General features: G+C 37.6%; 1 protein-coding gene across 4 annotated transcripts; it reads left to right on the top strand.

Moving 5' to 3' along the window:
- The first annotated feature begins 601 nt into the window (after nt 1–601).
- LOC104599970 (UDP-Glycosyltransferase superfamily protein) lies at nt 602–24,838 on the top strand. Of its 4 annotated transcripts, none has more exons than XM_010262739.3 (15): nt 602–757; nt 8,374–8,445; nt 8,992–9,085; nt 9,228–9,370; nt 9,496–9,566; nt 10,831–10,912; nt 11,607–11,708; nt 11,890–11,945; nt 13,521–13,555; nt 14,123–14,339; nt 15,545–15,760; nt 17,022–17,081; nt 17,204–17,243; nt 17,815–18,009; nt 24,527–24,838. In XM_010262739.3, the coding sequence occupies exons 1-15, from the start codon at nt 677–679 to the stop codon at nt 24,605–24,607; spliced, it is 1,545 nt and encodes a 514-aa protein (XP_010261041.1). In that variant the 5' UTR covers nt 602–676; the 3' UTR covers nt 24,608–24,838. The 4 variants fall into 4 exon arrangements, with proteins under 4 accessions (XP_010261041.1, XP_010261040.1, XP_010261042.1 ...); XM_010262738.3 differs by having other exon boundaries at nt 17,788–18,009; XM_088887423.1 differs by lacking the exon at nt 602–757 and adding an exon at nt 859–997 and having other exon boundaries at nt 17,788–18,009.
- Nucleotides 24,839–26,248: the final 1,410 nt, after the last annotated feature.

The raw sequence follows: 26,248 nt of genomic DNA, 5'->3' as shown, positions 1-26,248 counted from the left end.
AACAACGGTCAAAAACTTCAGGAGTTCCAGCAAATTACCCTAAAAAAAGCAAAAAGTAAACATGGAAGAAGAGGCAAGGAGTGACGGATGAAGTGATTCGATTCTGATTTGCCATCCTCCTTCGTTCATCAGAATGTGGAGAAGAGAGGGGAGGAAAGAAAGACAGAAAGAAGAAGAAAAAAGAGGAGAAAGGAGGATGTGGTAGAGTGAGGATATAAGGAAGAAGGAGGAAGGAAGAGGGGGCAGAAGTTATTGTTTGTGAGACGTTCAAATGGAGAAGAAGATTGCAGTGGTTCTGTTTGTGTTCAGTGTTCACTGCAGTGTAAAAAGCTTGTTTTTTACCGGATGGAGATAAAAGGGTAAATTTGTATTTTGACACTTTTTTTTGGCAGAGGCCAAGTGAATAACGGAAGGGGACATTACGTATAATTTACCCCAACTGAAAAGGGAGGTTTTTGCAGAAGTCAAAAAGTTCAGGGGAGATTAAAGCAGTTATCAGTAACGTAAGTGCCAAAAAATTTTTGTGAAAAACTGAAAATTATTTACTGGATTGGATTAGGGTGGATCCATATTCGGTCCAATTATATACGAATCGAATTCAGAATTTCGGATCTCTGGAACAAGATACCAATTGGCATTTGCAGCCCCAGCAGAAAGGTGGGGAGAGAGTGCAGGCATGGAGGAGGAGGAGAATACCAGAACACCTCGGGCTGTTTTTATGGCGTTCGGAACCAAAGGAGACGTTAACCCCATTGTTGTAATAACTAAACTTTTCTTTCTCTCTTTCCCTTTTTGTTTTATTTCTTCTTCTTTTTTTTTCACTCCTTTCTTCTGCGTCTGCATCCAGTTACAGTGAGACTTGTTGAACTGTACGCCTCTACGTGGAGTAATTTCATTCGACATAAATGCACTTCTTTTATCAGGAGGGAAGAATAATAAAAATTTTATAGCCAAAAGTTTCGAACATCCGATGTTCAACCTGTAATTGGCGTCACAGGTGCCATTAACGCTTAAAACTCAATTGAAATTAATAGCCCTGTTGTTCTGTTAATGGTCACTAATTGCAATACTGGATCATCTTTAGTAGAGTTTTAGATTTGAGCTTAGACGAGAACAGAGGTACCAATGGTTATATAGCATCTTAGGAGTTAAGCTGGTCACTTTTGAACTACGTGGGGTGGAGCGTCAGCCCAAGAAATGGGATATTTTGTATTTGATGGGTATACTTGGTTTTGTACTCCTTTTTTTTCCTCCTTTTCTGGTAGTGACTACTAATATTATGATTGTATTTTGCATATAAGTGCCAAGTGAATTGCTTTATCTCCTGTCCGAGTCTCCTCCCTTATATTAAAAATATAGAAAAAAAAAGAAAGAACTCAATTTGGTAGCATTTGGATGGGCATTTCTCAAGAAACTGAAGTTTAACCTGACATGATTGTGCTGTGAACTGGCCAGTGTTTTCGATGTAATGAAGGGATGACTAGTCGTTTTGGCCTCTCTAGTCGATGCCATGACTAGTTGATAGGAAAAAAAGAAATGTTCTGTATTTAAGAAATTGATGCAATCTCATAAATAAGTTAATATAAACTACAACTATGCAATAAAAGAATGATATTGAACATTTAGTTTACAGTGCAAATCAAAGAAAAAGTTACTTTGGATAGCTTAGGATAGGGAATCATAGCTTTTGCTTTCCAGAGAAAGAGTGCAACCTTGATCATTTGATGTGCCATTTGTTTGTGGCAACTCTGTACCAACAAACCACTAATTGGAAGAAAAATTGAAAGAACTCCACTCCCTTATTTTATTTTAAGCCTATTTTATTTTATATACCATCATCCAATCACATTTCATAACATCTTTAAAGCAACACAATGAATATAACAAAATACATACTATATTTTATATTATTTCAAAAAATTTGTTGCAAACAAATAAAAAACAAAACAAATATTGATAAAAAAATAAATAAAGCTTTAAGATTACTGTGATTGACTAGTCATTAATCAACTAGTCTACCTAGTCAATGCTTAGTCATCCTAGGTGACCAATCATGAATATGGACCAACTAGTCAAGAATGCAGACAGTCTGGCCCTTAACTGACTAGTTGATTGATTAGTTAATGAACAGTGGACCTGGCAATGCTGGAACCTGTAATGGTTGGGACTTAGGAGAAAATTCATTTTGATTAGTATTTCAGTTTTGATTCTTGTCATTTTAGCCGTATCTAATAAAAATGGGCTAGTTAGTATAAAAGTCTTATAGTAATTGTTTACTTGTGTAGAGAATGCTAATGTGGACCCCACTGTTCGTATGTCAGCAATATGATAAGATTAGGATTAGTCTTTTATAAGATTAGGATTAGTCTTTTATGATTTCAGCTTTATCTTATCTTGCCATGTAAGCAATTCAGTCCTTTTATAAGTATGATACTATGTATATAAATTTAAGAGTGGGGTGGCTGTTTCAAAACAACCAACTCTCTCTTTTCTCAAAATCTCTCTCTCTCTCTCTCTTCTCCCTCTTCTTTTCTTATTCTTTTTCTTCTTCTCTTTTAAGTGTCTGTTCAATCTTGAACGACTACTTGGTATTAGAGCATTCAATCTAGGGTTTCTCATGTGGAATTAATTAATCCGACCACATGAGAATTATTTAGGGCTGAAAGATTTTTTTTTTTCATTCGACTGATTCTTGGAGATTACAAGAAGTCTTCAGCAACTGTCCAAGGATTGGAAAGTTCTCCTTGTAATCAAGAAGAATCAGAGAAGAATTAAGTGATCAAGGTTAGGCCTTTGATCAAGATTGGAGGTGCCAATCAGATTTTTTTTTTGGTTATCTCATCAAGACTGAAGTTGGCGATCAAGAAGATTTTCTCAAAGATCAGTTCTGTTTTCAGAAGTTTCTAGGGTTGATCAGAATCAAGATTAGTTTTGAGCAAAACTGAAGTTGGCGATCAGAATTTCAGGAAGATTTTTGAATCAAGATCAGTTTTTTTCAGAAATTTCTGGGTAAGGTCTTATTCCTTCTTGAGGTCAGCAGCAAGGATAGCTTAATTTGTGAGGTACGACTATATAGAATTTTTTTTTCTTTTATCTTCTAGGGTTTTAAGAGAAAACCCTGAAATCCAGGATTGTTACTGTGTCCGGATAAGAGATTAAACTTGCTCTTTTTTAAGTTTGGCTGGTATCAGATTTCTGTTCTCTGATCTCTGTTTAGGAGTTATGTACCCAGTTCTGCTGGAATCTAGGCCAACTGCTATTAGTTCTCAGATTCAGTAGGCTGATTGATACAGTGATATAGTGAATTGGAAAGTTTTTTTTACTGAATCTGATTTCTGCTTCTAGACCTACTGTCGTCCAGTAGTCTGATTGTTACAGTAAATAGAAGGTGTTTTTTTGCTTAACCCCTAACCAAGAATGGAGTTCAAGAGCCAAGGGGAGGGTGTTTTTGGAACTGGCTCAAGTAATATGACTGAGAACACTTTCCAGATTATAATTGTTAAGTTCGATGGGTTGAACTACTTAGAATGGGCTCAATTAGCCATGATGACCATTAAGGGAAGAGGAAAACTAAATTATTTGCTAGGGGATATAAAGGAACCAACTAAGGAGGATCCCACTTATGCTAAGTGGATTCAGGAGAATTATTTGGTGGTGACATGGCTGTGCAATTCTATGCAGCCACACATCAGCCGAAACTACTTATGGGCAAAAACAACTAAGGAAATATGGGATGTTGTGAAAGAAACCTACTCTCAGCCCCTTAATGTTGCTAGGGCTTATGAGCTGAAATGTGAGGTTAAAAATTTCAAACAAGGTGAGAAACAAGTTTTTGTTTATTTTTCAATCTTGAAATCCTTGTGGCATGAAATTGACCACCTTGAATCAATTGAATGGGAAAATCAGAAGGATGCACAGGCTTACAGAAAGCAAATTGAAATTAATAGAGTGTTTGAAGTCCTGGTTGGTCTAAATTCTGAATATGATATTGTGAGACAGCAATTGTTGACAAGAGACAGTGTAACTTTGTCCCAGGCATATTCCTTAGTGCACAACGAAGAGACTAGGAGAAAAGTTATGCTACAACAACAGCCTTTTGAATCAGCTTTGGTAGCAGTTAAGCCCAAATTTGGGGGTGATAAGGAAAGAGACGTGAAGAAGGAAGCTAAGAAGGACCTAGTATGTAAGCATTGCAAGAAACCTAAACATACTAAAGATACCTATTGGAAGTTGCATCCACATCTAGTTCCAACAAAACTCAGAAACAAAAAGGGGAATGCAAATATGGTTGTTAACGCTGATAGTACAACCTCGTCTAGCACAAAAGGCACTCCTCTAGACACCCTAGCTGCTGTCCGAGCTGCTCTAATTCGGCTGGAAAATGAAGTTGGTAATTCAGCTCCACCTCCTCAGACACCATCAACACCCCCTACCTCAGCTTTTGCTCATTCAAGTAATCGGGCCTCAGCTCACCATGCCTCTGCTACAGGTAATATAGAATATTCATGGATAATAGATTCAGGAGCACCTGACCATATGACTGGCTTGCCGTGACTGTTTACTACCTATCACTTATCTTCCGGTAGAGACAAAGTGTCCATTGCTGATGGCTCTCTCGTTCTAGTTTCTGACAAGGGAGACATCAAGTTGTCTGGTGTCATTTCCTTATCTTCGGTTTTGCATGTTCCTAAGCTTAGTACTAACTTGCTTTCAGTTAGTAGCATTACAAAAAACCAGAATTGTTTTAGTAACCTTTTTCCTGGATCAATGTGTTTTTCAGGATCTAGAGACAAGGAAGGTGATTGGGACTGGCCGTGAGGCAAATGGAGTCTATCTGCTTGGAGGGAGTTATCATTGGGAAGATAGTGAGGCTAAGAGGTCTTGTGTTTCTCAGTCTGTTAATCAAGCTATGCTTTGGCATAATAGGATGGGTCATTTATCTTTTCGGGCTTTAAAGAGTTTGTTTCCCAGTTAATTTGAATCTATCCAGATGTCTAGTTTGAAATGTGAGAGTTGTGAACTTGCAAAACACTGCAGGACAACCTATTCATTAAATAATAATAGAAGTAATGTTCCCTTTGAAATTGTGCATATTGATGTTTGGGGACCTTACCATACCACTGCCATGGGAGGGTACAGATATTTCCTACTATTTGTTGATGATTATACTCGTTTTTCGTGGGTTTATCTCATGCGTTCTCGAGATGAGGTTCTGACATTAACTCGAATCTTTCATCAGATGATTTTGATAACCCAATTTGGGGTCAAAATCAAAATTTTTAGATCTGGTAATGCGAAAGAATATTTTGCAAACCCATTAGCCTCCTATTTGGTTGAACATGGGATTATCCATCAGAGTACTTGTCCTCATACACCACAGCAGAATGGGGTTGCTGAAAGAAAGAATAGACACATATTGGAGGTGGCCAGAAGCATTATGTTTACCTCCAATGTGCCTATACGTTTCTGGGGGGATGCTATTCTTATAGCAGTATATCTCATCAATAGGATTCCTTGACGGGTTCTTGACATCAAACCTCCATTTACCCTCTTATATCCTAATAAAGAGTTATTTACCGTTCCCCTTAAAACCTTTGGTTGTACATGCTTTGTTCAGATTCTTGGCCCTCATCGTTCCAAGTTTGATCCTAAGACCTCAAAATGTATTTTCCTTGGTTATGCACAAACTCAAAAGGGATATTGTTGCTATAAACCTACTTTTGGGAAAAGATTTATCTTAATGGATGTCACTTTCTTTGAAGATGTACCTTATTATCCAAGGGTTTTTCCTCAGGGGGAGAGTAGTGAGGTTGGGATTAATTCGTCAGAAGTTCCTTTACCTGTCCCATTAAGTGAAGAAGGGTGTAATGGGGAGGGTTGTTAGAGGTGTAGGGATGTGAGAGTCTATCACAGACGATGGAGGCAGGTTGATTTTGGTCATCAACAGTCCAGGCCAACCCCAGTTCCTTTTGCAAATCCAGATCCAGGTACCACAGTCTCTTCACCAGATACTATAGATGAGAGATCTTCCACCATGGAGCCTTCACTTTCATTGAATGACCTTGACCTTCCCATAGAAGTCCATAAAGGCAAACGCCGTTGCACCACACCCACAACTCACTGCATTTCCCAGTTCTTGTCCTATGAACATTTGTCTCCCTCCTACAAGTTTTTTCTTGCATCCATTGCTGAAATTCCCATTCCCAGAACAGTATAGGAAGCCTTATCAGTTCCTGAGTGGAAAGATGCAATAAAAGTAGAAATGGATGCCCTCATCAGAAACAATACCTGGGAGATAGTTGATCAGCCTAAAGGGAAGAAACCAGTTGGATGTAGATGGGTGTTCACTGTGAAACATAATGCTGATGGTTCCGTTGAAAGGTATAAAGCCCGATTAGTTGCAAAGGGATTTACTCAGACACATGGTATTGATTACTTGGAAACTTTTGCACCAGTAGCAAAGATGACCACTATCAGAATCCTATTATCTCTTGCAGCCAATTACTCTTGACCGTTGTATCAGATGGATGTTAAAAATGCCTTCCTCAATGGAGACTTGCAAGAAGAAGTTTACATGCAGTTGCCTCCTAGATTTTATGGTATAAAGACAGGAAAGAAAGTTTGTTGGTTGAACAAAGCCTTGTATGGATTAAAACAGTCCCCCAGAGCTTGGTTTGATAGATTCAGACGAGCCCTTGAAAGGTTCAGATATGTATAGGCCCAGTCAGACCACACCTTGTTTATTAAGAGAGTGAATTCTTCCTTAATCTTGCTTGCTGTATATGTGGATGATATTGTAGTAACATGAAATGATAATAGTGAGATTGAGTCCCTTAAGCAACTCCTTCATCAAGAGTTAGAGGTAAAAGATCTGGGAGAACTACGATACTTCTTGGGCATTGAGGTAGCCAGATCCAAGCATGGGATTTTTGTTTCTCAAAGAAAGTATGTTCTTGACCTATTGGAAGAAACAGGAAAGTTTGGTGTTAAGCCAACTGACACACCTATTGAACAAAATCACAAGATCAGTCCAGAGGGTGGAAAGCCCCTTGAAGATAAAGCTATATTCTAACGGTTAGTTGGAAAACTTCCCTATCTTTGTCTCACTCGACCCGACATCAGTTATGCAGTCAGTGTGGTTAGTCAGTATATGCACTCTCCTAGGACTACTCACCTCCTTGCAGTTGAGAAGATACTAGCATATTTGAAGAGGTGCTCAGGTAGAGGCATTTTATTCAAGAATAATGATCACAAGAAGATAGGAGTTTACACAGATGCTGATTGGGCTGGGTGTGTTAATGATCGAAGATCTACCTCTGGATATTGTGCTTTTGTAGGAGGTAATCTTGTCTCTTGGAGGAGTAAGAAACAAAATGTTATTTCTCGTTCTAGTGCTGAAGCTGAATATAGGTCCATGGCAAATGGTGTAGCTGAGATTCTATGGTTGAGATCATTATTTGAGGAGTTATGTATTGTTTATGAGAAACCCTTGATGTTGTACTGTGATAATTAGGCTGCCATCAATATAGCCCATAATCCGGTACAACACTATAGAACTAAGCATATTGAAGTGGATCGACATTTTATTAGAGAGAGGGCTACATCTCAAGAAGTATGCCTTCCATATATCACCTCCGACATGCAGCTGGCAGATCTTCTCACCAAGGCGGTTTCAAGGAAGAAGTTAGAGGCATATCTATGCAAGTTGGGAATGACAAACATCTATCCCTGACTTGAGGGAGAGTGTAGAAAGCACTAATGTGGACCCCACTAAGGTGGTCCCCACTGTTCGTATGTCAGCAATATGATAAGATTAGGATTAGTCTTTTATGATAAGATTAGGATTAGTCTTTTATAAGATTAAGATTAGTCTTTTATGATTTCAGCTTTATCTTATCTCGCCATGTAAGCAATTCAGTCATTTTATAAGTATGATACTATGTATATAAATTTAAGAGTGGGGCGTCTGTTTCAAAACAACCAACTCTCTCTTTTCTCAAAATCTCTCTCTCTCTCTCTCTCTCTCTTCTCCCCCTCCTTTCTTATTCTTTTTCTTCTTCTCTTTTAAGTGTCTGTTCAATATTGATCGACTACTACTTGTATTTTCATAAATATATAGAAATTGCAAATTGTTTTCTTTTTTAGGTTGCTCATATCATATCTCTCACATTAACCAAACAAGTTGATGTTGCAACAACTTTACCCTAGGAAGTCTCTCTTGCTTTTTCACTATCCTCAGATTTGATTTCATGATGGAATGCAGTGTTTAATAATGATATGATCTTTCTTTTTTTTATTCTTCTTTCTAGATGTGAAAGTCATGGACTAGTATAGTAATAGCCATGTGATAACTGAATGAGCTGTTGTCTACAGGCCATTGCTGCAGCTTTTGCTATAGACCAACGTCAATACCATGTCGTGCTAATCACTCATTCAGCTCACAAGGTTTATAAAACTCTTCAGATTCCATCCCCTTTGTTAGCACTGTTTTATTCAACTAAATATTACTATAGTGAGAATGGGCCGAATGGGCCCTAGTGTACTTTATTTCTTTTAAGTAGTGTTTAAAAGTTATGTTTCTTAGTTATGGGCCTTCTTTTATTTTCTTTAATTATCTCTTTAGTGCTGGCCGCCCCATTAAGGGCATCCAAGTAGTTGTACTCAGACTTGGAATTATTAATAAAAGTGATGAAAGGGGCTAGAGAGAGAGGTTCAAATTCTTTTTTTCTCTCTTCGCTTCTTTTCTTCTTCCACAACCTATTGTTGAAACTTCTTTTCTTCTTCTTTCTCTTTCTCTTTTTTCTTCTTTTCTTGCATTATCTGAATTACTGTAGGTGAAATTTTCAACTATTACTCATAGTTAAAATCCTCTTACTTTTAACCTAATATCGATATTTATTGATGTTTATCTTTCTTTTTATCTCATTCATTGATTAGCAATAATTTCATCATAGTTGACTATAAGACTTTATTATATTGTTTATGTTGCAGAACTTAAGTACATATCTAGCAGCAAATAATGTCACCTACTTTCAAGTTTCAACACCACCTGTTCTTTCTGCTTATCGGGATGATGATGCCTCAGGTTTTAATAGTTAAATTGAGTTTAAGTTCTTTAAATTCTAGTCTAATTTATTTCTAGGTACAATTGGTTTCAATTATAATGAAGAACGCTTTATTTTCTCTATGGTTGGGTAAAGTTCTAAAACTGCTCTTTATCTTCCCAGGTTCAGTTGAGTCCTTGTTTTCTATGAAGAAAAAGCTCATTGCAAGAGAACATCGACAAGAATGCTTGTCTATAATGGAAATGGTTTTTGGAGATGACCCAAAAATGGATGGTGATTTTATTCTGATAAATTTCTTTGCGCTGGTATGTGCTTTGTAAAACTTAGGAGCAGTTGATTTTTCCATAACAATTTAAGTGCTTCATCTAACAAGGCAGCAGCATTGCTTTATGCCTCTATCCTTGATTGGATATCTTGAATGATGGACTAGGAAGGATGGAATCTTGCCGAACTGTTTCAGATTAGATGTATTGTTGCTGCTCCTTATGTTGTTCCATATAGGTACTTGAAGATTGTTCCTTATTTACATACAATGATGTAATGAATAGGTGCTTTAAATTTATGTATTTAATATTATGCCTGATTGTTTCCCTTTGTCTATGTGATCAAAGTGCTCTAGGGTGCTGGATGTGTACATTCTATATTGCTGTGTAACTAACTTTGACATCACTACTTCCTCATGACCTTAAACTTTTGGTCATTTCTTCCCCTTCTGTTCTGAGATGGAGACCATGGAACCTGACATGTATAGTGGGTCATCTCTTCCTTTGTATTGCTTTATGGGTAGCATTTTAATTATGACTGTGCTTTTTGCGCAATTGTGTCTATTTATTATTTCTAAGAATCTGAGATATTGGAAACCGTGGTTAATTAAATGTCGCATAAACATAAAAAGTATTTTAGGAAACTCCATAAACTAGTGGCTATCCATTGCATAAATATGAAAAAGAAAAGAAAAGGGGCTTAAAGATGCAAAATTAGTAAAAAATTGTTATTTTAACTTATTAAGATGATAAAAATTAAAGGTAAAATTGTTAGTTTTAACTATTGAAATGAGTTATTTACATTGTTTTGTTTGTACAAAATCAGAAACATTACATTAATAAATAATAAGAAAGTAAAGTTAGATTGAGGTAGAGTAGGATGTAATACCACTACAGAAGAGAGCGGGGGGATACAGAGAAGTGGAAATGTTATTGCTCGTAATTGGAGTAATAGGGTCTTGGGTGGTTAAAAGAAGATTGTGGGTGGTCTGGATGTGGAAGAAGGCTTGGGTTTCTTGGCATGCAGATTGGTGGTATGCTACTTGCTGGTTGTTACTGTGTTTGTTTGTCTTTTTATTTTTTGTGGGTACAACTTGTATATATACATACATACATATTAAGATTCATTAATATGGTTTACCAATCAAAGAAAGGGAAGGTTTGAAGAATTAGACGGTATAAACCACATCAAAGCATTGGGTTGCATTAGGAAAATATACTGTGACAGAACAATGATTTCAGTACCCAGTGGAAGAAAGAGGGAAATAGTTTGAAGAAGTATTAAGAAACATGCTGTTTTCTTAAATTATTTTTTTTATCAGTAAAAAAGAGCAATTTTATTAGTAGTCCAACTTTCCTGTGCTAGTGATACCCTTTAGATGAACTGAATCTTGCTTCAGTACTGGGCAAGCTGTTGGATATATTCTAAATTCTACACTGATACATCTCAATGATAATTCATTATGTGATGCATTTTTTGACATTTTTTACCTACTGGACAGTGCACCTTCATCATTTGAACGCCGATTTAAAAAGGAGTTCCCTCTCCTGTATAAGTATCTTCAAGAGTCTCCTGTTGACCAAGTAAGAAATACTTGCTTTCAATATTTAGAAGTTTCATTGATGCTATTAGCACAAATGGTGTATTTCTGTACTAGTTGAGACTTTAAGGCATGATCCAATAGAAAAAAAAAGGTGGAACCTCCCCATAATTTTGTATTTAAACCTTTTTCTTAATTAATGAAGTTTTCTGTTACTGATAAAAAAAAGAAAAAAGAAAAAAAGAGGTGGATGAAAAGAACTCTTTATTCATTATCTATTTTTATGAGGGGATATAACTAGAAAAAATGGATTTATCAGCATGAAAGGTTCTTTCTATTCGTCTCTTTGATATAAATAATAGATTTTTTTTTTTTTTTTTGGTGTAGAGGTAACAGATATTTTAAAATTATGTAGCAGTGCCTTGATAACTTGTGGGTGATGCACTGGGATGTAATAAAAGTGACCAGGCTTCAAGGAATAACATAAATTCTATGGTGATAAAACGTTTAGTTCCAAATTAGTTCAAATAAGAATTAAGAGAATACTTCTATTATTTTCTTTCTTTCTCTATTTTCTTATGATATTTACCTCTGCTATATTTATCCATTGTATTTTTTATTTTTTGTTTATATTCTTGGTTATCTAATTATGTAATACTCATTTTCTAAAATTTCATATATTAGAAGGATTCATATTGAAGCACATGGAATCTTTTTCTCACCTTAATACACAATAGGTTTGCTGGAAAGATGTCATCCATTGGATGTGGCCGCTTTTTACAGAAGAGTGGGGATCATGGAGAAGTATGGCTTTGAACCTAAGTCCTTGCCCTTTCACGGTCAGTGCCCCTAGCTTACCGGTTAGCCTGTAATAACACAAGTTACATTCAAATAAATTTTTTATGCATTTTACGATACAACCAAATTTGTTAGGACCTTGTTTTAGTAATTGCAACTTGTACATAGCTATTGTTGACCATTGTTACTTTACCCACCAAGTTGCTTCTATGATGGATGCAGGATCCTGTAACAGGTCTTCCCACATGGCATGACTGGCCCCGATCGCCCCTTCTGTTGTAAGATTTTTTATATAGGTAGATAGATAATCAGTCAAAAACTGTTTATAACATCTGAAAGGAAAAAAAAAAAGAAAAACTCAGTACAAGGAACCCCCCACCCATCCCTAAACATCTGCTAGGGAGCTGACTGACCTTGATACCCAATTAATTAAGGAGTGCAACTTGGGCAGGTTTTGCCTAGACCCAACCATTAAGTCTCAAACCTCATGCTCGGGCCTGGCCCAACCCAAGGTCAAGCCTGAGTTTACCATCCCAGGCTTAACTTGAGCTTAACCCAACAAAACTCAGGCCAGCCCTGGCCAGGTTGGTTGGGTTTGAAAGTATTTTTTGAATATTTTTCACAAATTTATATTTTATTGGACTTTGTAGCCCAATTTAGGAATTAGGAGTAGAATTGATTGATAATATGCAAAAATGTCCTTAAGAAATGCATACACACAAATTTATGTAGATGCGTTACATCTGTGTATTATACAATATCATTTGGAATTGGGCTACTGGAGGCCTCAACCCAAGTTTTCTGGCCCAGGCCCAGCCAGGAGCCTGAAAACGCAAGCCCAATCTGTTGTTTTGACAATAGTGATAGGCCAGTCAGTTAGTTGTTTTTATTTATTGGGCTGTTATGTGTCTTTTTGGTCTCAATGGGTCCTTTAATTGTTTCTTATTGCTGCCACCCTATTAAGGGTACTAATGTAATTTGTCTCTCCATAATTTAAAACAATAAAATAGTGAGGCTTCAATAGAACCTCACGATCTGTTTTCTCAAATTCTCTTATCTTCTCTGTTCTTTCTCACTTTTCTTCTCTTCTTGCTTCTAACCAATTATCTACTGGTTCCTTGTTGATTAAAACCCTATTTTATACTGCTGAAAGTTGCGCACTTGGTATCAGAGCCTATTTGACCAAGTTGTCTAGTGTTTGATCCTCGTCGCCCTGATTATAATTAATTGAGTTTCAGCACAAGGCATGGGGGGCCTGATGTGCTTGTCCACACTCCAAACCCGATAAGCTTTCATGTCAGAGGTCATATTAGTGAATTATGCCTTTAGGTTGGGCCCACCCAAGGCATGGGGGACTTACCTAACAGCTTAAGCCTTTAGGTTGAAAGGTTCTTTGATATGGGTCGGGTCAGGTCAGGCTCGGGTTAGGCCCACCCAAGTTGCAGCCCTATGATTGATATTGTCATCTTAGCTGTAGACAATCTTGCCATGCCAAAGTGTCCAATGGCCTTCTGATTGTGGTCTCATCCATGCCACCACTACTGAACATTCTTTTTCAATTTCAAATCTCTATAAATCTAGAGAGAACCTGATCCTCAGGCCCTTGATGGGGGAAAAATCTACACTCTTATGGATGCTATGTATTTGTGCAAGGAAAATTCTGCCTCTTCAATCTAGAGAGAACCAGCATGATTATTTGTGATGGCTAGCATTATATTATTGTGGTTAAATAGGCACTGTCTGATGGAGGACTGTTAAGAGTTTATTTTCTTGATTACTTCAGCTTTCATGCTTGTGTCAACTCTTTTTAATGAAGAGTTTTGATATCTTTTACTAACCAAAGTGCTTTCCAGGTATGGGTTTAGCAAAGAAGTGGTGGAATGCCCAGGTTTGTGGATTTTACTTCTACTGCACCTTTATATTACTTATACCAATTTTATATTGTTAAGTGAAATCTACCTTCTTTGCGAAGTTGATAAAATAAGACTATGAAGGGGCTCTTCATTTGATCTAGACAAGGTATTTGATTGAGCTTATGGAATTGATATATAGAATAATGTTGATTCTCACGGGAAAAAAATGTAAGAATTAGAATATGGATTTTTGAATCAACCAACTTGATTTTCCAATATTTGATTGAACATAGGAGGTTTATATATAGAACCACAGATGGAATGGCCTGTTTTGGTGTGTCTGAGTACCAGTGACAAAACAGCTGTCCATAAGCAGGAGATTTTCAATACTAAAAGTTGGCATGATTAGTTAATTGGCCATCTCATCTGGATTGTTAGGTTCTTTTAGTTCTGTAGATTCCTTCGGTAGGATTCACTTGAATGTTGGGTTCCAATCTGCATGACTGCTGCTACATTATTAATGTACATACATGAAAAACTTCATAGAATAGTCAAACTTCATTTCTCTAGTTTAATCTACATTGACACAAGGCTGATAACAGGTTATTGGCCATCAAGAGTTCGAGTATGTGGCTTTTGGTTTCTACCTGAAGAATGGCAATATTCATGTAACAAGTGCAGACAAGTTTTGACCCCACTTCCATCAGGGCATCTTAGTACAAATGATGATATGTGTCTACAACATGCTAATTTACATTGGTTTCTGAAGACATCTAAAACAGTTTTACCCATCTTCGTAGGGCTAAGCTCCATAGGAAGGCAAGTCATTACCTTGTTGTCATACACATACAGACATAGATATGTACATACATAAGCATGCATGTAGATGATCATGAAGATTGTTCTGTAGATGATCATGAAGACATAGATATGTATATATGTATGAGAGAGGAAGAGGAGAATAATCATGTGGCTTTATGAGACAGAAATATGTTCACGAAGATTGACAAAATCACCTAGAAAGAAAGTAAGGCTGTGTTTAGTAAGAGTAAAAATGCAGAAGTGAAGCAAATTTGCACTCTGCTTCAGTTTTGCAGGTGTTTGGTAAGAACAAGGTTCAAAATATCGATACGCCTACCGGCATATTGGGCAGTATTGATAGATTTTTTTTTTTTTTTTTTTAGTTTTTTTTTTCAAATCCGGTTCAGAGGGGCCGGTTTAAGGTCCATCCACCCCCTGAACTGGTCGAAATCCCAAAACACCCCCTGGAGGGGTGTATTGGGAAGCCCCCGATATGATAACTTCGAACCTTGGGTAAGAATACGTTTTTGTACTGAAAATGAAAGTAAACTTGTTTTTTCAACTGTTTTTGCACACAAAATGAGCTGGTCGATGTAAAATGTCCCATCCTCGAGATTCATGTTTTCATCCATCACAACCAAACAAGGCACAATAAATTTATGAGAATAAAACTGAACTGGGTTTGCACCCTTCTATTTGAACAAATTTGCATTCACATCATTGCATTCACTTTTTGCATTCTTACCAAATGCAGCCTTGGTGTAAAATTTGTGTTGAAACCTCATTCATCCACAGCCTTGCCATATATGGGTATCCTAATGCCGATTGCAAACTAAGTCTGAAAGAAAAAGAAATGGAAATATTTCTATGCAGTTTGTACTGTGCTTCATGTCACACTTTAAGCTACTAATGTTCCTAAGTTAGTTTCATCAACGCCTTGAGGCTTTTGCTGAAATGTTTCTGTGAAAATTGGTAGATGTTAACTTTATCTTAATTGTCTCTCTTCTTGGATGTATTCTCTTCTTTACTCTAGTACAAAATGTGCTTAAACTTCGCTGCTTGTTTGTAAGGGTTCAAGTTCGGTGCCCAGCTTGAAGAATTTAACTGCATTGGGCTTGGGCCAGGCCTATTCAAATTTTAACAAATGCTCAACCTGAGCCCACCCAAGTTGCAGCCCCACTATTCTGTAATTTCTTGAACTTAGATACCTTTACATTTTTCAGCATGGGTTTCTTGACAAACCCTGGAGCATTTCTTCAAGTACTTGAAGCTGTTATGGAGATCACAGGCTACAGATTCATCCTTCTCACGGCTGGTTTTGAACCCTTAGATGCTGCTATTCAACTTATTGCCACTAAGACATGTTCGCTCTCTGATCAAAAACCACAGGTTGAAGATGGAATCCTTCTCTTCAGTGATCATCTCTTGTGCTTTTCTGGGTGAGAATTTCTTTACTGGCCTTATTAACATTTGTGTTTTGTTTTGCAAGGCCAAGAAAGTCAAAGAAAGAGGAGATTTACTAAATGAAGAAAGGGAAGAGAACAATAATAATTCTTGAACTACATATGTTCTTGCTAGGAAAAGTTTCACTAAAATGGATGTTACACCCCATCTAGAACTTCTCTGGTTGTATGGACTTAAAGACAGATTTATTTGTCAATATCCTAAAATAAAAAAAAAAGAAAAAAGGATAAAAAGCACTCCCTCCTCCCCCCTCCCCAACCCCCAAACACAAACAAAATAAAAAAGGGAGGAAAGGAAGTCAATGTAACTTTGTAACTTCAGCTTTGCCTTTATACCTACCAAAGTAATTTTCCTCATACTCTATTTAACCCTATTTTTCTAATTTCAGCCAAATTTTGCAAATCTGATTCTATATTGGGTGGATGAAAACTGCTACATTAAAAAACCATTTACAATTTGATAATTTTATTGATATTTAGTATTTACAGTTTTTCATGGATATAAGGGAGTTGTGTCAGAATGTTCAATAACAAGGTGAACAAAAAGCAAGTCAAAATTCCATTCTTTAATGACACAGTTTTTCTTGTTATCTTTTTTGTTTGTTTTCTTCTTTTAGGAAGGTTGGAGTCACACTACACAAGGTGAAAATAAAACTGAACCATTACAATACATATTTAGGAACTCTCCAAGAATGACATGCAAATCTAATATCTAACCAGTCATTGAGTCATTTTATCTGGTTATATCAAGTCCGTAAAGGAAAAGAAGGAAATGACAGAATCCCCTTTTCTACTGCTCATAAATGTCTACTGTGAAACTAATAACCTTTTTTCTGCATAATTCATATCATGTGTAGACTTTATTCTAGTTTATTTGTCTAAACTTAGCACTTTCTGTATCCACCATTTGATATGTTTATCTGAATGTAGCATAAATGAAAACATCAACAACGATATAAAATACAGTGTAAATTGGGGAAAATGGATTTGTTTTAGAAAAATAATTCAAATTTTGTGAAATTGTCTATTTGGGTTAAATTAAAAAGAAAAGAGCTAAGTTTCTTGGCCTTTAGCATAAGCTACACCTCACTTAAGTTCAACCACTATTTCACTTGGTCTGATTAGTTTGGTCATCTAAGAATTCGTTCTGCAGAACTTGAAATTTCAGATCAGTTTAAAATTCAGATTTACTTTTTATTTGTAGACTGACACTTCCTCTTGCCACTTTGTCAATTAGAACTGTGCCATACAACTGGCTATTTCAAAGATGTGCAGTTGCCATTCATCATGGGGGAAGGTAGAATTTTCTGTATGATCTTCACATTGCCTTAATATTAAAACAATGTTTTTGAGTGGTGTCTTGATACTAAAACATTATGCATCAGACTGACTGATATATGCTTTTCTACCATATGTCAGTGGATCCACTGCAGCAGCACTACATGCGGGTATTCCACAGGTAAATGACTAGTGTTAAGCAAGGGTCTAAGTATCGATACACCTGTGTCGGCAGAGGTATATCGGTACTAAAAACCTTGCACTTTTATATATTTTTAGTTTTTTTTTCAAAAAATTGGTTTTTATCATTTTTATTAAAAAAAGAGGGATCCCGAAACACCTGTTTCGGAACCCAAAAGATACGGTACGATACACCATCAGACGTATCGTATTGAAATTTTGATCCTTGGTGCCAAGTTTGTTGGTCATCAAGCTATCTTTGGTACTCTTGATTAATATTTTTCCCTGAAGCTCAATTTTTTTTTTCTCTAAAGAGAATAGAAAACCTTAATAGCATAGGAAAATTGCCTAATCCATAGGGTGGGTTGAATAACTATTTTGTACATTGATATATATGAGCGGGTAAACTGCATGATAATCTTGAATGCATAGATCTATCAGAATGGATGAATGCATGGATTTATTGAAATGGATTGTGGTCCTTTGGTCGTTATGAAGCTTTTATGCATGTATTGTGGTGCTTACTGACAAGCATGGAGTGGCAGATAATTTGCCCATTTATGCTAGATCAGTTTTATTGGGCGGAGAAGATGTTCTGGCTTGGGGTTGCACCGGAACCATTACAGAGGAACCATTTAGTTCCAGATAGAGATGATGATGTAAGCATTGTGCAAGCTGCAAATGGGCTATCAAATGCCATAAGTTATGCATTGTCTCCTAAAGTAAAAGCTTGTGCATCAGAGGTTGCTGAGAGAATTTCTTCAGAGGTATGCAAATATGTCTATGTATATAAACGCCTAGTATATGAACTCAAAAACAAATAAAAACCAACTCAATCCAACTTAAAGAGTAGACTAGAAGTTAGCCCCAAAAAGCTCTCTGGGCATGTTCCTTAAGTACTGAACCCAGTCTAAAATCATTGATACCAAATATATATTGATTGTGAAAGGATAGAAATCATTAAAAGAATATGGAAATACAGGAGTAGGTGATAAGAAATAACTAAGGTAATAGAACACGACAAAACCACTGAACCCTGAACCTTAAAGAAGTGCCAGGCAAGCCAAAACACCACCCAACACCATCTTCCAAGATGCGCAAAAAATTAACTGACATCCCTAACTAAATCACTGCCCCAATCACTAAAACCAAAAAATGAAACCAAGAAAGAACACCCCCAACCTGCATTATCTTTAAAATATACATAATATAAACCTTCAGTTCATGCTTAGTAATAAAATCCTGCACCTTTCAATACCTCTTTCCAAAAATTTAGAAACCATCAACCATTCCTTGTCTAGAAAAAACCTTCATTAGCCTCCAAGTTATTCCAACGTTGAGGAAATGGAATTTTTAATCTTTTCTTCTATTTTAATCTCTTCATCCTATTGGATATCACCTTTTGTTTCTTCTTGGTCTGATTCTATTTGCCATTGTGATTAACTGGCTTGGATCTAAATATTTTATTCTGTGCATTCCTGCTCACTTCAGCATTTCTAAAATTCTTGTCAGCAACTTCAGCAAAATCCCTGGCCCTATGTGACATAGAAAGTACCTTATAATCATTAGCTACTTCAACCACCAAAACTAGTGTGTATCAGGAGTACTTTTTCCCATTAACAATCAAACTCTACCACTCAGATGCCCTACCTGCTTTGCGATCATTGCCCTTAACCCCCTTTCAATTGTATACACTTTTAAATTTCTTTCATGGGCTCACCTAGGGGTGATCATGGGCCGGGCCCAGGTCGAGCTTTGCCTTCATAACAACAAACTTAGGCTAGGCCCAGGCTCTGCCCAGCCCACATTATGGGCCTAAAAATATAAGCCTGGGCCAAGATTCTGGGCCTAATTATTGTATTTAAGTTCCAAAATTAAACAATTGTACTTTTTCTTCATATATTGTCGTGGAGACTATAGTAATCTGTAAGAAACTTTAAACTTAATATCAAGATAAAAGCTTCTAACATAAAAGAAATTAAATAATTATACCTTGTAATTTATAAGTTTCAATTGGTCATTAGTATGCTAAAAATGATAATTTTAACAAACCAATTCTTCTATCAACAAAAAATCAACCTAGAACCTATAATATCTATCAAAAAATAACCATCCATTGTCATGTAATATCCACAAAACAACTTCAAACATCTCTATAAGGGGCTCCATCTTCCATTCAACTCCTACAAATAAAAAGTGAAATAAAAAAGATATTAGCAAACTAAGAAAAAATAGTTCAAATTAATGTAAATAAATAAGTAATAAAATATTGAAAATGGTTTCAATTTTACCCAAAACTTGCAACCACTCTAAACTTCAGATGTATCTTCATCACTGGAAGATTCGTCTTTTGGTGAGAGAGAGAGATTGGGCACGGCGGTGGTTTTGTAAAATTGGTGTGTGTGTGTGTGAGAGAGAGAGAGAGAGAGCTGAGAAGACTAGGGTTTAGTAATTTCTATATTTTATTAAATACTAGATTAGAATTTGGTAAGATCTAAGACCGTAGGATTAAAATCTTTAATCTCCTACAAATCTCTATTTAATATATAAAACATCAATTATCAAATATTTTTAAATAACAAATATACATAAAGATATATATATATATATATATATATTAATATTATTTATAAATATCTGGGCCAGGCCTAAAAAATTAGGCCCAAGCCCGGCCCTAAATTTTGCGGGCCTGATGTGGGCCCGGGCCGGGTCGGTCCTTAACAAAAAACCTAGGCCCAAGCCCGGATTTTCCGGGCCGGGCCGGGCTGAAATGATCACCCCTAGGCTCACCCCAGAAAGACCATACTTCAGCAGGCAGAAAACTCTGGTAATGTGCACCAACTGGTGATTGTTTAGAACCTTTACAATGGTTTCCAAAGTTCTACTTTCGATCAATACCTTCACCCAAAACTCTGGTAATGTGAAGGGCAGCACAGTGCATGAGGCTCCCACGAATGTGGGGTCTGGGGAGGGACGGATGTACATAGCCTTTCCTTTTTTTGAAGAATAAAGAAAAAATTTTATTAAAAAGATAGGGAGATACATCAGAGTTGATAAGATATCACCGAAAGCAATACCAGCCCCAAACCCACAAAATGGACCAAATACCGCACAGCTTACAGGCTTGAATACCCATCTAACCCAAGATATAACCCAAAACCGACCCAAAGCAAATCCCCAAAGAAAACATAAGCATTGGTCCGACAGCTGACCCAATCAAAACCCCTTCCTGAAACACCACCCTTCAGTCTAAATCCGCGAGAACATCATCCTCCCGGTCTGAGACATCCTCATCCCAGACCTTGCTTCCTTTCGAAAGTAATTTTTTCTTCAACAAGTCTTCCTTTTTTCTTTTCTTGAATTCCTTGAAGGCTCTCCTGGAAAACTCCTCCCCACCCCGGAAAAACAGACGCAGACTTTTCCCAATTGTAACCTCTCTATCCACTAATTTCTGAAGAGCTTCATCACCTGATTCTCTGTCAATAGTATCACTACCCTTCTGCAACTTGTTCTCACCAGGGTTAATTACAGTACCTCTTAACTCTTTTTCCTGATGTTCCTTCATCGAATGGGGAATCGAAGCCTGAACTTGTTTCGTTGCCTCCCCATGGTCTGGATGGATATCCCCTTGCCTCTCATTCTTTTCCTTCTATACATCCATTTGTATTTTTTTGTAGGTCCTGCCCCACTAGGCTGGTTTTGAGCCTAGAAAAAAATCTCTGTCACATGTACAATGTTATGGTTTCTCAAATTACTTAATTTTTTGTTAATTATCCTGTTGGTCTGTTCCTCCTCCTCAAGTTTGCTCCTTTGGCCTAAGTCAACACCCAACCTACCAACCTTTATTTCTTCAAAATGCAAATGATCCTCTACATAGTTGGCACCCTTCCCTTTAGGGAGTTCCTCACCATTTGAAACTCCCTTTCCTCCAACCACACCTTCACTTTCCAGCTCGACATCGGTGTTATCTCTCCTCCGAGCTGCCTACCTGTCTCATCCCTCCCTTCCGTCCTCTCTGCTTCTGCTGAGGCAAGCTCTTCTGAAAACTTTGGATCTGGTTTTCCTACTTCACCCCTAAACGCTAGGGGCGTCAGATCTGTAATCACAGATTTGGAGGAACCTTGGATCCCTTCAGGATCCCTATTAACCCGAGGCAGAAGCCCTGCATCACTATTCACAGAAGAAGAAAAGTAGTCATCGCCTCATCGGGAGCCTCTTCTTTCCTACCTTTTTTGTCATACCTGGCAATCACCCAATCTTTCTCTAGCCTCAGTCGAATTCCTTCTTCCTGTTGTTGCACTCCTTTTAAAATTTGGTCTGATGAATCCAGGATACTTTTTCTTGTTGATTCCTTTCCTTCTAAACTGATTCTCCTTTCTGCCATTGAACTCATCATCGATGTAGCCTTCATTCGACCTTTCTATTGGGCAGGACAAAAACTTCAGTCGAGTACCCTGTTCAGAGAAAGCCGATGATTGTCGTGTGTCACGCTCCTTTACCTCATCATTGATTCCTGGAAGGGGTTCATCTGTTCTCGCTGAACCCCCATAGGTCCCATCATGTAATAGTAGGGGAGACACAGCAGGAACATCAGCTAAATTTGAGAGCGCCCATCGCTCGATTTTATCGAAGGCCCAAGTTTCAAGTGATTAATAAGGTATATGTTTGGTTCCATTTACGTTTATTGAAAGTGCCACATAGGCACCCCATCAGCAAATGCCTCGTTAATTGCATTTGTGTGTATCGAAGTTTGCAAAAGTAAACTTCGGTTTCTGTGCGCCTCTCTTGTTTCAGGAAGCTTCATTTTGGAGCTTCCTAAAACAGGTAGGTGTTTATTGGCATTTTGCTGATGTGGTGCCTAATGGCGCCTATGACATAAACGCCATCATTAAATGTGTTTTTCTGTTTTGCAGTCATACAAGTACAAAACATTTACTGAATAAACGTAAATGGAACCAAACACCTGAAGGTAATCACGTGAGTTTGTAATCCCAGCCGGTATTTTCTTTTGAACCGCTGATGGACCATTTGGTTCAGCTAAATTCTTTTCAATACCCTTCTCTTTGTATGGTGGACCCCACCCACTCGCTGATTCAACCCCCTTCAATGCTGTTTCCCCATGCAATCCTCATTCCCCGTGCAAGCCTCTTTCTTCATTAACCTCATTTATTCCCCTTTCTGCATTCAACTCTGGAATTTGAAGCGCCTCACCCGGCTTCTTCCCCACATCCTTTCCAGCCTCCACATCACTGACCACCTGTGAGAAGTCAGTTACACATACCTCGCCACTTGTAACCCGACCTGCCATGTCATCGCCCTCTTTCGTCTTCCCAAACCAGAGTGTTGCTTCCACTTCCGAAGCCACCCACACCCTGTTCCATAGACTTCCTGCACACAGAGAGGCTGTTTCCAAGATTTGAACCTTGGTCACCCAGGTTGCAATAGAGCAACCCAACCATTGTGTGAACACCCACCCTCATGTTACACCAAGAAATTATCTTCCCACAATATAGCATTGCAGTGATCAACAAAATGCTTAAAATGAAAATCACTGAAGAAATCAGTAATGGAGGTCCATTTGACCTAGGTTTTTTTTTTCAGCAACTGCACCCTTTATCAGGGGGACCGGCTTTATCTTCAAACAGGCAGTTGTTCCTCTCTTTCCAGATGCACCAGCAAACCACTAAAGGAGAAGCTTTCCACAGGACCTTACCCTTATTAGAAAAAGCCTGACCACACCAATGAGCCAAGAGGTAGCGAGGTCTGGGGGAGTAACCCAGTTCATACCAAACAGACTTAAAACATGGGCCCAAATCCTGTGAGAGTAGCTACAGAGGACAAGAATATGCTTAGCAAATTCTTCATCCTCCCCACATAAACAACAACAGTTGACAAGAATCATTCCCTTTTTTCCTCAAAACATCTATAGTAGGAATTTTACCCTTGATGGCAGCCAAAAAAAACTGAACCTTCAGAGGAATAGCAATCTTCCAAAACCAAACCCAAGAGGGGGAGGGGGGGGGGTGAGCTCTTCTGTAGTGAGCAAGGAATTCAGTAATGACCTCACTGTAAATATACCCGAATTTTCTTTGTTCCACCAAATCTTGTACACACCTAATGACTGAATCTGAACTTTTTCCAAAGCTTGCATCAGACCAACGAGAGATTCCATGTCCCAATCATTAGCCTTTCTTCTAAGCCTTGGTGCCCAAACAATCTGAGTGGATGATAATTCAAAACAATCACAGACCCGAACCTCCTTGTCAAGCGCCAAAGCAAAGATTGAAGGGAAATACACTAAGGGGATTAGCTTCACACCACCTGTCTTTCCAGAACAGAATTCTTTCACCCAAGCCAGGCCTGTAGGAAACGCAACAAAAAAATGAATCCCCGTTCTGCAATATTCTTTTCCACATGCTAGTACCGTAACGTTCTGAAGCTGAACCAGATTCCTAGTCATGAGTAACTTCCCCATATTTGTTCAAGATTACAGATTTCCAGAGCAAATCAACCTCCATAACCTTCACCCAAAACTTCTAACTTACTCAACACTAATATTATCAGTTTCAGCATTTTGAGGACTCCCCCTGACGTGACCCAGATAAACCCCTAGCAGACCAATTGAAATCTCAAACTGTTCTCCCGGTTCCCAGCCCAACTTCCAATTTGGATGAGCCTCCATTTACTACTGAATCACCCACCTTGCAACCATTGCTAACATCAGCACATATCTTCTAAATATTTCTTTGTTTCCATATAAGGTTTTTTGTTTCTTTCTTTTTAAACTCTCAACAAATAACAAGCAGAACACAACTGTGGAAAATTTTTGCCTTTGGCAGTCAAAAGTATATGCATGCATAATACAGAGATTCTTGATCTAGAGATCTCCTGGGTGGACCATTCATAAATGGGCTCTGATCCATCGTAGACGCTACTTGTTTAGAATTTGTATTTGATGAGCAATTGGATACACTCGTAGACATGGCTTCCCCAAAAGGGGGAAATTGTTAGGTAACAGTAAATGCATGCAATGAATGACAGAAGTGGATGACTATTGACTACTGTAATCTAAATATCATACTCATTTTGTAATCTAAATATCTATTTTGTGAACTCTACGAATCTAAAACACTACAAATTCTATTGGCTCCATTTGGAAGTACAAATACAAACATGTAGAGTGCAAAACCTTATATTTTGTATGTATTTGTACTGTACATATTTGTATTTATACTCCTTCCAATCCGAGTCTTATGTGTCTAAACTCTGCATTTATGATTTCAGGATGGAGTTGGAGAAGCTGTGAAGATTCTGAAGGAAGAGGTAATGTGTCAAAGTAAAATCAGGCACCAAACTTCATTCTGATTCAGTTTTAACTTGAGCTGATAGGGTTCCGAACCTTTCTACAATCATTGCAAAGATGCGGCCACACCTTTGAGCCTAGTGTCTGTCATTGATGTGGCCTCAGTTTTTGTCAGTTCAACTTGCGTTACGGCAATGATCCATGGTGGATCCCTTCCTACTCCATTTTATGTAGTATGTATTTGTCTCATTATTTGATCCAACAAAAAGACTAAATTCATCAGCTTCACATCATTGTTCACTTTGGCTAACAGGCTAACTGGCTGGTTATTTTGCAAAATGGCATAATTAACCTAACATCTGGTATCAGGGATAAAAGATAGTGGTCTAAAATCTAAATTTAATATGACTAATAAAAAGCATCTTAAAGCCGCTGGGATAGTGAAAAGGAACCTTGACACCCCCTCCCCCGCCAAAAAAAAAAAAATGAAGATATAGAAACGAAGAAAGAAAATATAAAAGAAAAAGTTCTTCAATGGTTAGACGATCCATTTTGAGCATTTCATTCTCCTTGGTTGAATTATAGATTGTGTGAGAGATTTAGGCTCAGTTTGGAAGGAGTACAAATACAAATGCAAATGCAAATATGTAGAGTGCAGAACTTTGTATTTTGTATTATTTTGTATGTATTTGCACTCTACATATTTATATTTGTACTCTTTCCAAACTGAGCCTTAATTGTAATTCTGCGATATATCCGCTGAGACCCACCCCACAGCTAAGATTATAAAAGCATCTGCGATCTTGTGCATAGCTTTGTAATTTGTAAAGAGAACACGTTAATACATACGATGATACGACCAGTGGTTAAGGCCAGATTTTTGTTAATCTTGAGCTTTGTTTCTGGAATTACGCATCTGTTTGCTAATGTTTCGGTTTAACACGATAATGGCACAGGAGAGCTTGTAAACCCTTGCAAATTGCTCCATTGCTTTTATGTTCTTCGCATATTTCTAAATTCCTGCTGTAAGGGTTACCTCCTAACGTCAGGTCTAGATTGGGTTAACATCATGAGATGAAACTCCAATAACAGACTGGGATCAATAGAAGTATAGAACCTTGACTCTTGATAACCAAATTCTCTATTGCACGGATAGGTTTGGTGCAGTCTAAGGCTGCATTTGGCATTCCTTTTTTTAAGGAATGTCCCATTGAACATTTCAGCCTTGAGAACAGCCTAGAACCACCAGAGATTAGCAGGTATCTTAGGCCAAACCAAAGGTATCACGATGATTCAGCGATTTGCTTCCAAAAATTCTCAACAAGCAATATTCCTTTATATTTTGAGAACATTAAGTTTTAAAAATGCTGATCATGGGAGTAGAAAGGGAACTGAGTTCTTCTCCCCAATCCGATTCTACAGGTTTCAGTCCTTCAGATGAGAGCTCAAAAGTCACAAGACTGAGTTGGTCATGCCCAATTCTGCATTAGATCGAATAGCTGACCTATATAGCTGTTTTAGGGGCTGTGGGACCAATTGTTTTGCTCCATGTCAGCCATAGAGTGCAGATGGCCCATACCACTTAATCTCTCACTTTCACTTATGGCTGGCGTGGAGCAAAATGATAGGTCCCACAGCCCGTAAAAGTTTAAAACATGTATCAAGTTCAGCTAATCCAATCTCATTCTGCATGTCCGAAGTCC

Source organism: Nelumbo nucifera, chromosome 5 (genome assembly GCF_055504915.1).
Source record: "Nelumbo nucifera cultivar China Antique chromosome 5, China Antique-T2T, whole genome shotgun sequence".
Classification (NCBI taxonomy): Eukaryota; Viridiplantae; Streptophyta; class Magnoliopsida; order Proteales; family Nelumbonaceae; genus Nelumbo; species Nelumbo nucifera.
The sequence above is the reverse complement of the archived record's forward strand: the minus strand, read 5'-3'. Positions and strand labels throughout refer to the sequence as shown.

Excerpts from the sequence above, each read along its gene's own strand:
- LOC104599970 (XM_010262738.3), top strand. The coding sequence starts at position 677 with ATGGAGGAGGAGGAGAATACCAGAACACCTCGGGCTGTTTTTATGGCG. Across the intron at positions 11,709-11,889 it reads TAAGTCCTTGCCCTTTCACG|GATCCTGTAACAGGTCTTCC; the intron begins GTCAGTGCCCCT and ends TGATGGATGCAG. Across the intron at positions 13,556-14,122 it reads AGAAGTGGTGGAATGCCCAG|GTTATTGGCCATCAAGAGTT; the intron begins GTTTGTGGATTT and ends GGCTGATAACAG.